Genomic DNA, 16,046 nt, shown 5'->3' on the forward strand with positions numbered 1-16,046 from the left:
TGAAACCAATATAAAATATATATATATATAATATATATATATATATAATATATATATATATATATATATATATATATATATATATATTTTTTTTTTTTTTTTAAAGAGCATAGAGCCAAAACAGAAGGATGCTGACCTTTAGGAATGATTCCAGGAGGCTCTTACGGGCTTCTACTCTGTCACTATCCATATTTCCAAATGGGAGATCTGGAAAGAGCTTTTTAGGACCTTTCACATCTTAGAAAAAAGAAAAAAAAGTATAATCATTTAACAGAACTTAACTAAAAACAACAAAGCAGAACTGTTGAATATATTTCCCTGAGATTTTTTATTTTAGAAGTTCCAAATATACCCCAGGGATATAATACATATGATCTACTCCCATTATTTATGTTAATATTAAGAAGAGCTCACACACTACAATGGTTACAAATGAGGGCCCTGAAATCCAATTGCCCACATTTAAATTTAGGCTCCAATTCCTCCTATAATAACGACCTTAGGCAAGTTACTTAATCTTTCTTGGACTTTTTTGTAAAGTGGAGATAATGATAGTATTTATCTCATAGGCTGTTATGAGAATTCAATGAGCTAAATATGTGTAAAGTGCTTAGAAGAAATTCTGGCACATATCTTCAAGTTTGGCTCAGCTATTATTATTAAGAAAGAAAATGCATAACTGAAATCCACAATTTATGCCTAAGCTTATGAAAATGTTTATTTGGGTGATCGTGAGCTTTTTAAAATAAACACACTTCGTTTATTTAAAAAATAAACTTGCTGCGTATTAGCTTCCTTTCAGTTAAATTTTATCATATTTTCTTATTGTCCCTGTGTCTCATGGAGTACCTAAAAAACTTGGTTTGTTAAAGCAAAGCTGGCAAGAATTTCTGGATATTCTAGTATTTAAGAGCAATCAATGTATGAATCTGGAAAAGTTAATTTAATTCCTTAAGCTACCTCATAGGCATAAGTGGAAATGTGAAAGCTTCTTTATTAAGCTTAAACTACATAGACTCCATGACAGAGAATTCAGTGGCAAAGGAATATCTCAGAAGCAATGTGACCATTGCTGTCCAGTCCTGAACTCCAAACCACCTGAATGCAAAGTGGGAGGAGGAGTGGCAGTGTACAGGACCCTTAATGCTGCCTTCTCTCCCTTCATCCTCCCACAAATCAACAGGCCCCCAGCATCTCAGATCAAGGTGGCTAGATGAGAAAGCAAGCAGGCAGTCGGGGCCTGGGGAAACTCCTGACTTTTGATGAACTTTCGCAGATCTGATTTCTCCTCCAGGCGGGTCTGCAGATTCAGGAACTCGCGGTAGCGGCGATTAACGGTGTGGTATGCCAACTGTTGCATGTTGCTGCTGTTCTCGCTGTCGAGGGCCGTCTCATACTGTTGAATGAACAAATCTGTTTACTGCATCAGCTCAATAGCCACACAGTAAGAGGAGAGCAGGGGGGGAAGGAAGAGATCTAGTCTTATTCTGTTCCCAAACCTACCAGATGTGATTGCTGCTCTAAGTTGTAATGAACAACTCAAGGTCCAAGGGTGGCTGAATTAAAGAATGAGATCTATTTTCCAACATAATATGGCCTAGAAAGGGAAAAATGAGTTTTACTGGTCTCTACTCCTTCCATCTCAAAGCTCCCTCCTGCAAACACTTTCACTTATAAAAATGGCTACATAAATACTTTACAAATCCTAGACAGAGTGTAAAACAGAAGGTACAACACTGATTAAAAAAAATATATATACTACCTCTTTCACCCCTCAATTAAAGGGTTGGGTGTTATAAGGAGATTACCATTTTGTCATTATATTCAATCCGTGATTATGTATATTAGTTTGGGGAAAAATAATTCATAAGGACTGATGAACAAAAATCATTTGTTTGTCTGGAATGCATTAAAGAGACAAGTGTTTGTTGTTGTTTTTTTGTTGCTGTTCAGGGCAGATAAATTATTATTCTTGGAGCTAAACAGTATTTTTTTCCTAAGTACACATCATCCGTATTAGAAGTCATGTGAAAGTTGGAGATGTTCTAAGGGGTTAAAGTTTGCCGTCTTCATATGCTAGTAGGGAAGTATATGGGAAAAAAAGAAGTTGTACTGTATGCTCCCCAGAGCCAATGCCTTCAACAGCATGAAAGGTACAGCTTAGCCGAAACCGGTTTGGCTCAGTGGATAGAGCATAAGCCTGGGGACTGAAAGGTCCAGGGTTCGATTCCGGTCAAGGGCATATAACTTGGTTGCGGGCACATCCCCAGTAGGGGTGTGCAAGAGGCAGCTGATCGATGATTCTCTCTCGTCGATGTTTCTAACTCTCTATCCCTCTCTCTTTCTCTCTGTAAAAAAAATCAATAAAATATATTAAAAAAAAAAAAAAAAAAAAAAAGGTACAGCTTAGTACAGAAGACTTTTGGACCCAGTAGTTAAATTACAGTGAAACACTATGGAAGAACAATGTATGTGCTTATTCTCATTACTGTTGTTTGGTGGAGGTACTATACTGTGGGCAAGTGATGTAAGAAATAATCTCCCTTGTTGGTGGGATATGAGGCTGGTGTTTTAAAAATTTCTAGAGTCATGGAGAAAGGGAGAGGTAGTCATTATGAACTGACATGAGCAAAGCAGTCCATCAGTCCAGGAAGAGGCTTAGGTAAGAAACAGGTGGAATTCCAGGTAGAACTCGCAAACTTGGGAGTACTTTGGAGTTATAATGCTTTCCATGGAATATTCTACTCTTTGAGGGGCACTACCAATACTTACATTCCCAAACCTAACTACACCTCAAAATCACTTGGGCTGCTTTTTAAATATATATATACTGACAGCCTCTCCCATATTCTGAGTAAGAATTTCCTAAGTGGGGTCCTAGGATTTTTAAAAAATACAGCTCTCAGGAGACTTGGAGGAAGCCTATCCTAAAATCTGTTTTAGGAAATTGTTGCCCTAATGGAACCAGCCATCTGACACATAAACTCCCTTTATATCATTTCTGCAAGTGAGGATTTTACTGTCTTGTGAGGAATATATAGGTAAATAATCTTCCTTCCAAAACAAGAAGATACTAGTATTTTAAAAAAGAAGTAAATTGCTCTGGCCAGTGTGGCTCCGTTGATTGGAGCATCATCCCTTACACCAAAAGGTGGCGGGTTCAAATCCTGGTCAGGGTGTGCAGGGGAGACTACTGATCAACATTACTCTCTCACATGGATGTTTCTCTCTCTCAAATCAAGTTATTTAAAAAGTTTATAATTATTAAAAATAAATAAATTAGCAGGGAAAAAGCATAGAGAATTTCTGGACAAGGCTCTATACTTTGGGAACCACTCAAAAATATGACCCTCGGTATCCTCACAGCACTGAAATTCTAGGATGTGGGTATTGCATGGAAACCTATTCTGTTTTACAGATGAACTTCGGACTCATAGCAAAGAGTAGCCTCTCTCCTTGAGAGCTTTAGCTGCACTAACGGCTTTCCAAACCCATTCCAAGCCTAGAGAGGGTGACCACATCTCCAGTCCTGTTACCTTCACTGTGTAGAGCGTGTATGGGTGGAATCCGGTGCCACTGTGCTCTCTAGCAGTAATGGTGCCGGTGATACGCAGGTTCTGGATGACAACGGGGCCATCTGGGCTGTTCAGGGGCTCGAAGCTGAAGGTTGCTGAGCTGAGGGGACCAGCTGGAGAGGAGGAAAGCAGGACCGGTGGCAGACTAGGATCGAGGGAGCTCACACCATTGGTAAGATCTTTCTCTAAGCAGGAGGGACGTGGTGGGCACGCCCTTTCTGGACTCGCCAGCAAAGTCGTCAGAGAGGTGACATCTTGCTCCCCCTCCTTGTCTGCTGTGTCAATCTGTATCTCTGGGCAGGAATTCAACATGGAGGCCAGACCTGTCTCTTTTTCTGTTCCTGAGCCTTCCTCAGCCTCTGCTCCTTCCATTCCTTCAGAACCCTCATCATCCTTAGGCTGCAGAGACGGGGAACCCCCTAGGGCACACAGAGCATCCTGGAGCCTGTCGGACAGGTAGTTGCCTGGGGTCATGAGCATGATGGTTTCTTTGCCAAGTTCGGACAAGGGAGACTCCAGCTCTGTGTCCTCACATAAGAAGAGAGGGCCTCGGATATCTGGCTGCAGGAAATGAGATGAGTTGTCTCCTACTTTTCTTTCCTCTGGCATTCCGCCCAAATCTCCCTCTATAGCTTCGTGGCCTTCTTCAACTTCTGGGGAGGAGCGTACCTGTCCCTCTGGCTCATCACTGTTGAGGGGCAGCTGGGCTGCAGCTGGAGAAGGAGCTCTGGCTTCTGGCAGACTCTGTACCTCAACAACCAGGGGCAGAGATGTGGGCACCGAGGGCTGCTCCGGGGCACTGGCCGGGCAGGGCGGTTTAACCGCTCCTCCTGGAGCACTTCGGGCCTTAGAAAAGATGCTCACAAGGATGAGGTGGATCCAGTCGGGATCTGACAGCTTGCCGATCAGTGGCAAGATCACATTGCAAGTAATGAGTTCCACCACGACATGGCGTCCTGTCCGAGTCTCCAAGTGGGGCTTTGGCACCAGCCCTTGAAGCAACACACTCACAATGCCACGCGTATAGGCAACCTCAGCGCTGGCGCTTTGGACCGCGGGATGGGGGGCAGTGGCCCTGCAGTAAGCCTCCCAGAGCTGGGAGGGTTCCACCCCACTGCTCTGCTCCCCTGCTGTCGCCTCCTTGGCCCGGATGTAGCTCTGCAGGTGACAACCGCAGAGCATCAGAAGCCTCTGGGCAAGAGCAGGACTGTCCACCATGCCCATCCTTTTCCGCAGCTCCTGGGCCAACCCTCTCATGGCCGCCTCCATTTCTTCCTCGAAGGCTGGCTCCTGGCTCACGGAGCGATACCAGGAGGACACAAAGTCCCGGATAATCATCTGGATGGTGCGGTGGATCTCCTGCTCCAGCTGCCCCTCTGCCTCGGGGTCTGGAGAGCAGTGGGCCATGGTGAAGAAGCGCTCCAGATGCAGCTGGCCGGAAGCCCCCATCAGGGCGCTTGGGCCCTGCCACCCTCCCAGCACCAGGAACAGGGCAAACACGAGGCAGAGAAGCCACACACTGACCAGGAAGTGGGTGACCAGGAAGAAGCCCAGCAGGATCCCCACCACCATCAGCTTCCGGCTGCTCAGCAGGTCACTGAGGCCACCACCGCTGGGCTCGGCTGGGGTCCCTGGTGCTGAGGATGCTGTTTCTGCCTCCATGGTGGGAAAGATGGCCGCTCTTTTTCTATTTCACCTCGGAGTTTTAGGGATGGGGCATAACTGTGTCCCGGTTACTAGGGGATCTGGGGTGCGATGGGGCCGCGGATCTGGGCCTCGACGTCCTTACAGGCACTGCCCAGGGATGGCGGCTCTGCCTCTCGCCCTGGCACTTGTCGCTGCTGCCGGCAGCCACGCTGCTCTCCGGGGTACCTCTGCGGCCCGCATGTTGGGGTGTCGGGCTCCTCGCAGCCTCAGGAGGCGGAGCGGGGCCGCAGGGCTCCCTCCCCCAAACTCACAGACGCCCAACCTGGGCGGGGATCTCACCCCGCGGGCGGGCGGCGCGCCCAGATCGAGCCCGGGTGCACTGGGCGCTGGATGTGGCCTCCGCCGGCTCCGCAGGCGCGCTTCGCAGAGGCTCTCCGCCGAGCTGGGGCGGCCCCGGGCGGGAGACTGGGCTCCGCAGCCCAGATGCCCTGCAGGGAGGCCGGCCTGCGGCCACCGGCGACAGCTTCCGGGTCGCCGTGGGAGGGAGCAAGGCATGCTGGGAGAGCGGCCGCGCCTCCCCTCCACCCCCCCGAGGCGCGGCGCTGCTTGGCGCCCCCTGGTGTTCAAGAGACGCCACGACAGCACTATGAGAAAATGTTCTCATTTTAAGCCCCCAAATTACCTTAAGGTGACCAGATCGTCCAGGTGTTGGCGGGACAGTCCTGATTTCTAACAATTTTTCCCGCGTTCCGCGGCGTTTTAAAAGAGTCCAGATTTTTGGAAAGATTGGAAGCATTGGAAAGTTTCTTTCCAAAAATCGGAAATGCCTTGTGATTGAAAACTTTCATACATCTAAATATTTTTTTAAAAACTATACACAATAAGAAAGCATCAAACTAACGTGATAAATAAACTGGTGAAATAAATAGGCATTCTACAGAAGAGGAACTATGGTGAGAAAACATTTAAAATTATTTTTAAACTTATTAGTAAATCAGAAAAATCTAAATCAAGAGAATTACTTACACACTTTGGTGGGTGTGTAAAATTCAAAATACTTTGGAAAAGTATTTGGCACTTGAAATTAAACTTTTCTGTAGTTTATTTTCCATAAATCCCACTTTTAGATATGTAACCTACAAAGTTTCTTCCCCTGTGCACTAGGAGACATATAAGATTGTTCAAAAATACATTGACATACTTTTCATAATATAAAAAAATCCCTGGAAACATCCTAAGTGCTCATTCAAAAAACCACAGCTACATGTACTGGTATAACAACTTAGATAAGTCTAAGTGACAAGTCTTTAGAATAGAGCTTATGAAACCTGAACACGTGGTTACCTTGTTAAAATGAAGATCCTCATTTAGCGAATCCGAGCTAGTGCATTTCCAACAAGGTTTTGGGTGGTTCTTCTGCTTCTGTCCAAAGGATAAACTTTGATTAGCAAGGTCCTAAGACTACATTTGGTAAATACCCTCTTTGTGGAGTTCAAGGCCAAGCTACATCACTGTGCTATTGAGGTAAACAGTACCTGCATGTGGCATAAACTAACAAAAAAAAAGGCATTCATACCATTTGGAGTAGTGATTATTAGTTGGGGAACAGGACTTGGAGGACTGTGTAGATACATACAAGTTATTGGTAACGTTGTAGTTCTCAAATTGTATGGTGGATTATGGATTTTGTCATATTGACTAGCTCTATAATCTTGACCTCAACCTTGAGATACTGATTTGTAATCAATAAAAAGACAAGATTAGGTCAGTAGGCATTTTCAACCCCGCACTATTCACCATAATCACCTGGGGGATATTTAAAAACCACTTATACCTACTTCCAATTGCCAGATATTCTGATTTCATTGGTCTGCTTAAGAGTGGGTATGGACGCTAAGTAAAAGGTTGCTGTGTGGTGCTAATGTGTAACTAGATTTGAAAACTGTTGTAACAGAAGGCAGTTAAAGTTCTCCTTAATGTTAGTAGTCTATGATTTGAACATAAAATATTTTTTTCTTATGAATTGCTTTTGTTGGAAAGCGGTTTCCTGGTTCTGCTTAACAATCATATTCTTCAGTAATTAAAATAGGGGCTTTTAAACTGTAATCTCCCTCACCAACTGGAGCTTTGTCATCTGGCTCACTCTTATTTCCCTGTTTCCTGGTGCAATGCCACTTAATGCACATGATTGTACAAGGTACCAGTGAATAATAGTTCACTGAGTATTAGCCAGAAGTCTCCTCCAGGCTAATTTTCATCTCTCCCTGGGCTCCCAGAGCAATTTACATTTGCTGCGTTGAGGCACTGCTACTTAGCACAACTGTATGTTTGCAGGTCTCTCTCTCCCATTACACGGTGAGCTCTGCAAGACCAGGGTCAGTGTTGAATTAATTTTAGACCCTTAGTGCTTAGCCCAGTGCCTCAGTAACTGTTTAGTAACGTGGTAAGATAAATGATGGTTGAAAATATTTCTATAGTGTACTGTGACCCTTTGCTGCTTCACCCCCGGTCATAATGTAATCACTCAGGAGTCAGGACTTCGGCTGCAGCCTCTCTGTTTTCTACAGAGCTTGTTCTTCAGAAAGTAGATTTATTATTTTATTTTAATTAATTTATTTTTTGTTGATTTCAGAGAGGAAGGGAGAGAGAGAGAGAGAGAGAGAGAGAGAGAGAGAGAGAGAGAGAGAGAGAAACATCAATGATAAGAATCATTGACCAGCTACCTCCTGCACACCCCCTACTGAGTTTCAAGCCCTCAATGAGGGCATGTGCCCTTGACCTGAATCGAACCTGGGACCATTCAGTCCACAGGCTAATGCTCTATCCACTGAGCCAAACCAGCTAGGGCCAGACTTAATATTTTAGAGTAGTTGTAGGTTCACAGAAAAATTGAGCAGAAAGACCAAGAGTTCCCTTATGCTCTCTGCACCCCCACATGCACAGTCTTCCCTACTACCAACATCCTGTACATGTGTTGTAGTTGATTAACCTACATGGATACAGTACCACCGCTGGAAGTCCGTAGTTGACATTAATTAGGGCTCACTCTTACGTTCACTTTTAATGGTTTTGATAAATGTGCACTGACATGCAGCCACCATTAAAGTATTATACAGAAGAGTTTCAGTGACCTCCAAGACCTCTGTGCTGTACACATACATTCCCACTGGCAACCTCTGGTCTTTTTATTATCTCCATCGTGTTGCCATTTCCAGAGCGTCACGTGGTTGAAATCATACAGAATGTAGCCTTTTCAGATTGGCTTCCTTCACCTAGTAATATAGTTAAGTCTCCTCCAGACCTTGTTGTGGCTTGATAACTCATGAATTTTTAGCACTGAATAATATCCTACAGTCTGGCAGATTGTGTTCTTTACAGAAAATAGCAATAAATGTCACCTGATCATTTGATCTTCTAGTAATATTTTATGGCAAGATGTATTATTCTAATAATTTAACTATTACAAAACGGAGGCATACAGAAATAAATCACAATGTACAATAAAGAATGTCTCACATATCAAAGCACAGTACACTTAGGGCCTCCCTTGTTCTGTGCCTCAAATATCATAGCGTAGTACACAGTTCACACGGTACTCAGCTTCCTTTAAAATAGGAAGGGATGCCATACTCGTGAAGCAGCTACTCCCACACATATATTTTAAATTTAATTCATAGCACATACTCTTTGTACTCATTGTTGGAAAATCACCCTAGCAATTGCCTCTGTTCCTCTCTGTATTGTTGCCTTACATTCTGATGTCATTACTGCGCTTTTATCACCCACTGGCTCTAATAAGATTGTGAATTACTTTAGGGCAGAGATCATGACTTGCGCTTGTGTTTCTCTGTCATGGTGCCTAAACAAATACTCAAATGCCATCCAGTCCAAATGACTGTAATGAGAGAGGCCCACTGTTGCTGGAGGCCTCTGATTTTTACAATACTTAAGGGGCCTCACTTGTTCTGTGCCTTTACAGAGGGGTGAGTAGGCGCTGAGGGAATTAAAAGAAATCCAGATAGAATTAATTCTCTTCCTGCACGATTTTGCTAAGCTGGTGCCCGGGACCGCTGTGCATTTGTCCAATTAAAATCCAGACACACAGCAATATCAAAGGCACTGGTCTCCCAGGGCTAACATGTGGGAATCAAACCCCAGCCTGCAGGAACTCACCCCCTGGTCAGGGCCAGGCTGATAGGTGGGCCTGGGCTGGTGCTCCTGACTCTGGGGACGGAGACTTTCGTGACCCCGGGAACTACTATCAACTGAAAAATCAAAACGTACGCAGATGGTTCAAAAACACGAAAAATAACGCTGGCGATTCCTTCAACCTCTGGGGTAAAAACAAACCAAACAAGACTTTGAACTTGTACATGCATGGGTGGAAAAACGTTGCTCATGGAAAAAAGCGATTCAGACCCAGGCCGGAGGCTGCAGCTAGAGGCCCGGATGCTGCGCCACGTGCGAAGGCGGAGGGGCTCTGCACCAGGCCCACGCTGAGCAGCCGGAAGTTGGGCTGCCCCGACGCGTGGGGACCGCACACAGAGGCCGCAGGGAGCCAGACAGCGCTGCCCCCGCCCGCGCCGGGAGCAGACCCCTTTCTTCCTATCGAGCGAAGGTGGCGGAGCGCTATGGGGCTCTGGGATTGCAGTGAGCACCCTGGGGTCTGCCTGAGACCAGCGCGCTTGCCCGCCTTCTGCTCGAGCTGACCACCCCAGGCTCCGGGGCCTCCAGGCCGCCACCAGCCTGTCCACCTGCCCCCCTCTCCTCGCCCGCAGGGCGGCTCTTCACTTACCAGCAGCAGGTGAGTGCTCAGGCTCCGGCAGGTCCCCGGACAGGTCCATGGCGGAGGCTGGTCGGCAGAGAGGCTTCTTTGCCATGGTCCATGGGCGGCTTCTCCGGGGCCAGCTGCAGCGGCAGGTGTCCTTTGTCGGGAAGGACATCCGGAAAGCCGTCCGGAAGACGTCTGGTCTAATCAGCATAATCACCTTTATGAGTATAGATGAGAAGCTAAGCATTTGCTTTTTTCATTGGACAACATTTAAAAAAAAAAAAAATATATATATATATATATATATATATATATATATATATACATATATATATATTATTGATTTTTTTTACAGAGAGGAAGGGAGAGGGATAGAGAGTTAAAAACATCGACCAGCTGCCTCCTGCACCACCACCCCCCTCCCCCCACTGGGGATGTGCCCACAGCCAAAGTACATGCCCTTGATCGGAATCGAACCTGGGACCCTTCAGTCCGCAGGCTGACGCTCTAGCCACTGAGCCAAACCGGTTGGGGCTGGACAACATTTTTAATGCTCTTGGCCCTCTACATTTTCAAACGCTCCCTGGTTAGGGTGGAAGAAGTGGGTAGAAGTTTGGTGAAGAAGGAGAAATCCTTCCAAACATGACGGACGTGGAACACACCCACAGGGCTCCCGGGAGCCTCACTGCCACTCCATCATCCTCACAAAGCCACGTTCCTGTGGCTCAGGTTTGTGTTCTGTAGCTGTCTGCACCAGGGACTTGTCAGGGGGAAAATGAAAAATTTCATCATTCTTTCTCATTTTTCCCGATGTCTCAGTCATTGAGGGTTTCCCATTCGGGGCCATTTGGGTGTCATCAACACATCAAGTTTAAAGAGGAACGATGACGGATCATGAATGTTTATGAGGAAATGGCAGCAATTATAATGATGGTAATGAAAAGGGACGTGAAGAGATTGGCCCGGTGGGATGTTGCTGGGAGCCTAGGACGGTGGAGGGAAGTGCTCCGGTGGATGTGGGCATTACCACGGCACCAAGATGGATGGAACGTCTTAGCCAGCAGCCCTTCCAGATTCATTATTATTATTTCTTTAGAACGATGCCTTGTGGAACCAGGTTTGCAAGTTTTATACTGAGGGAACAGCTATTTCTTATGTTAAGTTATTTCAGCTGTGGAATAGAGAATTGTCGAAATAAATGGCTGGAGAATTCGAGTTGCATTCATTTTTGACATTGGTACTGACAAATAGCTTCATTCCCCCCACTGAAATGGAAAGTTTACTAGACAGAGGCAAAGGCGGATTCTGGGGAGAGTAGGGGGGGCATCAGCATTTTATTTTTACTGTAACTCTTCTAAGATGCTGTGAGAGAATGAAATAAAATGCCATTCTGAAATCCTATTGGAATCTATCCCTTACCCCATCCTCCACATTCGACTGGAAATAAAGCCAGTTAAAACGTTAATTTATAACCAGCGTAAAACCCAACCAGGCAACTGGTTATAATCTCACAAGCATGGAGTTCTCAGGAGGAATGGAGCAGGTACATGGTAGAGGTGGCCTGACAACTCAGCACCCTGATAAGTTGGGCTGGAGCACCTGCTAGTTTGAACTAGCCCGCCAGGAGCTGGGCATCTCCACGGAGCAGTGGTCGGCAAACCGTGGCTCATGAGCCACATGCGGCTCTTTGGCCCCTTGAGTGTGGGTCTTCCACAAAATACCATGGCCAGGGCGAGTCTATTTTGAAGAAGTGGCATTAGAAGAAGTTTAAGTTAAAAAAAATGTGGCTCTCCAAAGAAATGTCAATCGTTGTACTGTTGATAATATGAAAATTATAGATCTCTCCTTGACATCGTCTTAGTGCTGGATGCACCGCAAGGAGAGAGTGTGACGTTCTATGAAGCCACGGCCAGTGCTTCAAATTTAAAGTTTGTTGCTGGACGTAGAGAGTCTCGCTGAGATCCTTATGTAGTAAATTATTTGAGCTCAGCTCTAGGAGTCTTGCAGAAAAATTCTATTAGGTTTTCAATATCCACATTGTCAATTTTGTGAATGCATGATTCAGAGTTTAGACTCTTGGGACTGTAGTCCTTATGGTACTAGGAAGTGTCAAGGCTACTTATTTGACAATGCCCGTGACACCCAGGCTTGGAATAAGCTTGCAGTTTCACGTTCTGCTTAGCCATTAATAATGGGTTAATTTCCAGACTTCATAATTAAAGGTTTTGAGGTCCTCTCACGTGACACGAGAGAGAAACATCTATCGGTTCCCTCCCATCTGTGCCCTGACCAGGGAATGAACCCGAAACCTAGGTATGTGCCCTGACTGAGAATTGAACTGGCAACCTTCTTGGTGTATGGCATAAGGTTCCATACAACTGAGCCACGGGCTAAACTGCATGCCAAGTAATTTTTTTGCTAGATTTCAGACATTATGACTTTTCTTGGTGTTTGTACTTTTCTTTTGTACTTTTGTCAATATTCTTGAGTTTTGTTCTGGTGTATTTAAGTTACTTGTTAGCAATTTGACTTCCTCCGGTGTCACGTTTAATTTCCGTTATGCAGGATTAGAAAATCATTTCATTTGGAGCGGATTATTTTTTCCCCACCACTATGCCAGCAAAAACCCTTCTGAGTACTCTTTTCAGTGCATTATTAATTATGAAGCTTTCCCTATGGCTGGTGAGCACAGGCATTGTTTCCAGGCCTGTGGGAGCTTTGTGTCTGTTCTTTCTAATCCTTTCTTTAAAATTGCATTTTATTGGGGTGACATTGGTCAACATGAACATATGGTTTCCTGTGCGGATTTCTAAATGATAAAATCTGTATATACACACCATGTGCCCACCACCCAAAGTCAAATCTTCTCCTGTCACCTCATATGGCGACCCCCTTCTCCCCATCCCCACCTCCTTCTGGTTTTATAATGCTTTTGTTTGCCTCTTTTCTGATTTTTCATAACTTCCTCCCATGCATGTGTCCACAGCATTTAGTTGAATACTGTAGAGGACTTCTTTGCCAATCTCTGGACTTTTCCTTCTGTGTAACTCTCTCCGAATAGGCACTCTGCCTTACTAAACTCTGACTGCCTTTACCTCTCTGGGCTCCCACCTCCATCTCCTTCATTCAAGGACGGTGCTCGGCTCTGCGGGAGTTCCCCCTTCTGAATCTCTCTAGGCCCGTGGTCGGCAAACTCATGAGTCCACAGAGCCAAATATCAACAGTACAACGATTGACATTTCTTTGGAGAGCCAAAATTTTTAAACTTAAACTTCTTCTAATGCCACTTTCACAAAATAGACTCACCCAGGTCGTGGTGTTTTGTGGAAGAGCCACACTCAAGGGGCCAAAGAGCCGCATGTGGCTCACCAGTGGCAGTTTGCTGACCACAGCTCCAGGCAATAGACTGAGAAATAATGGGGCTAACTTTATTTCTCATCGCTCCTCACTGTCCCTTGGTACCCCAATGTCTACTGTCTTCAGGACTATTATTTTATATGTATGCCTTGATTTTTAGTTGTTTTAAGTGGGAGCTGATATCCGGTTCCTATTACTTCTTCTTGGACCAGTGTTTCTGTTTTGACTATTCTGGATATTGGTAGACCTGCAGGGCATCTCAGCATCACATAGTATGCTGTTCCCTCTACAGAAAACACTGTTCCACGTGTCATTCACCTAATCAATGCATATTGTCCTCTAGGTCTCAGCCCACAGACAACTTTGTTCAGAAGCCTGTCCTCTGACCCTCTGTTCTTTTCTCAATTCCCCCTTTGCACTTACTCACAGCTATATTTCTGTTCCCTGTCTTTCTTCACTGCAATATTATAAGCTCTATGAGGACAGAGGCTAGTTTTATTCCCTGCTGAAGCAATGGAGGTTTAATAAATGTTTGATCAGTAAATAGAAGATAAAGCAGTTGTTTGTGGCAGAGGCAATGGTACTTGTGGGGAAGGGGTACTCAGAATAAATATTCATTGTTGCTGGTGTGAATCACATGGTAGCTGATGAAAATTATTGACTAGACTTATCTATAAGCATACATGAGAAATTTTTTAAAAATATTTTTTTTATTGATTTTTATAGAGAGGAAGGGAGAGAGATAGAGACCTAGAAATGTCGATGAGAGAGAAACACCGACCAGCTGCCTCCTGCACACCCCCCACCGGGGATGTGCCCGAAACCAATGTACATGCCCCTGACCGGAATCGAACCTGGGACCCTTTAGTCCGAAGACCGACGCTCTACCACTGAGCCAAACCGGTTTCGGCCATACATGAGAAATTTAATTAAAAAGTTCAGAAATACTTAAGGGTTGGGGACATTCCTCTGAGTTATTTCATGGCCAAATTGGTGGGGCAAAAGAATCAGTAAAATCTAGGTTCTTATTATTATGATTCTATAGGCTGGTGTGCTTGGAGCTATAATACATTATATTATACTATATATCACTATATACTGTATCAAAATATATAATATATATAATATATAATGTTTTATAGGATAAAGTTTATCCGATAAACATATTTTTATGTTTGTTTGCTGCTTGCCCTCAGGATTTAGCTCTATGAAGCCAGGTGCTTGGTTTGTCCTGTTCTCTGCCCCATCCCAGATTCTAGGGAAAGCTTTTGTACTTTGTAGGTTCTCAATAAATTTTGGTTAAATTTTGGTGAATAAGACATCTTTGGAGTATTCCATTTTCATTTTGTTTAAGCAGTATGCCGAACTGCTTTCTTTTCTTTTCTTTTCTTTTTTGTTTGTTTTTTTAAACACAATCAAGTGGAAATCAAATTACATTCTGTCTCCGTTTTCTCGTGCCTATAGGGAACCTGGCCACTGAGATTACAGTGGCTTAACTAGGGCTGCAACGTTCACCTGGTGGCAGTTTAACTTAATCGCAGTTAAATTACCTCTGAAGAAATTAACAGCCTTGCAAGAGCTGAGTTTGACAACGCAAACACGTGGGAGCCCTGGGGTGTCTCCATGTCCACACTGCGCCTGGCTCAGGAGACGAGAGCAGCACTACATTAAGCAGTGGGGGGACATCATTAAGGTTATGATGAAGCTGCCTCGTAGGGCAAAAATTATTCTGTGAAGAGGCGGCCATAGTCCTGCCGGAAACATCACTGCTTTGTTTCTTATTACAAATTTCTGGTGATTTTTTTTCTTCCTAAGTCAAAAATAGTCCTAGGAAGTATTACTGCCTCAACATTAAGATGGGCAGGATGAAGACTAGAATGTGCAGAGCTGGTGTTCTAGAAGTAGTGAATGATCAAGGATTTATGGACACCAGGAGGTAGAGGTGTGGAGTCAGCCGAGGTCAAGTACAGGGTAGAGTGCTCAGTAGGGAGAGTTGAGTGCTGACCCCGAGAGAATCAGAGATATGGCTAAGAAGGACACCTGAAGATGAGTCGTCTGAGAAAGCATGTGTGGTACGGTGATGAGGGCAGAGTGAATCGTTTCCAGGGTGATCTGACTTAATCAGGAGGAGAGAATCTCTCCCCAGAGCTGCTTTTAGTGAAAAGTTGAGCACATGACAACTCTACCTGCCTAAGTTGGGTGCCACCTGGCTCCCAACCCCACAGCTCTCTTGGCTCATAATAACAGTGAGTTCCAGATGAGAAAGGCTTGACTCTTTCTAGGTAAGGGATTTGATGTGTCTATCGGGGCAAAACAGAAGATCAAATACCAGTGCATTCTCTATTCATGGTTACTGTCAGGGCTCAGTGCACAAAAGACAAACCACTTTGGGTATCTTAAACAGAAAGGGATTTAATATCCCTAATATGAAGCAAGGGGCTTCATAATAATTGGAATTACTGCAAGAATAGAATCAAGAATTGAAATTATTGAGCTCAAGGACATAATGCAAGAGCTGCAATCCAGGGTCAGAAAGCCACGATCTTTGCCACAAATGCCTCTTGAAACCCATGACACTTGGGACTGGACGTTGAAAGGTGACATCTGGCTGCCAGTACTGTGTCTTGATTCTCATGTTCAGGACTTTACTTGCCAGGTGCACAACCATGGAAAGATGGACACTGCCTTTTCTATAA

The 16,046-nt window shown here is 44.7% G+C and overlaps 1 protein-coding gene across 2 annotated transcripts in view; it reads right to left on the reverse strand.

Moving 5' to 3' along the window:
• Positions 1 to 5,760, reverse strand: part of SNX19 (sorting nexin 19) — a 31,419-nt gene extending 25,659 nt beyond the window's left edge. Inside the window, exons 1-3 of one of the 2 annotated variants that reach the window (XM_084868268.1) lie at positions 3,537 to 5,760; positions 1,258 to 1,396; positions 137 to 237 (exon numbers count right to left, since the gene is read on the reverse strand). In XM_084868268.1, coding sequence (XP_084724394.1) covers positions 137 to 237; positions 1,258 to 1,396; positions 3,537 to 5,237 — 1,941 coding nt within the window. In that variant the 5' untranslated portion in view covers positions 5,238 to 5,760. The remainder of the gene's footprint in view (positions 1 to 136; positions 238 to 1,257; positions 1,397 to 3,536) is intronic. The other variant, XM_084868269.1, reaches the window with a different exon arrangement.
• Between the last annotated feature and the right edge of the window lie 10,286 nt (positions 5,761 to 16,046).

The sequence above is a fragment of the Pipistrellus hanaki genome, assembly GCF_964339955.1.
Source record: "Pipistrellus hanaki genome assembly, chromosome: 19".
Taxonomy (NCBI): domain Eukaryota; kingdom Metazoa; phylum Chordata; class Mammalia; order Chiroptera; family Vespertilionidae; genus Pipistrellus; species Pipistrellus hanaki.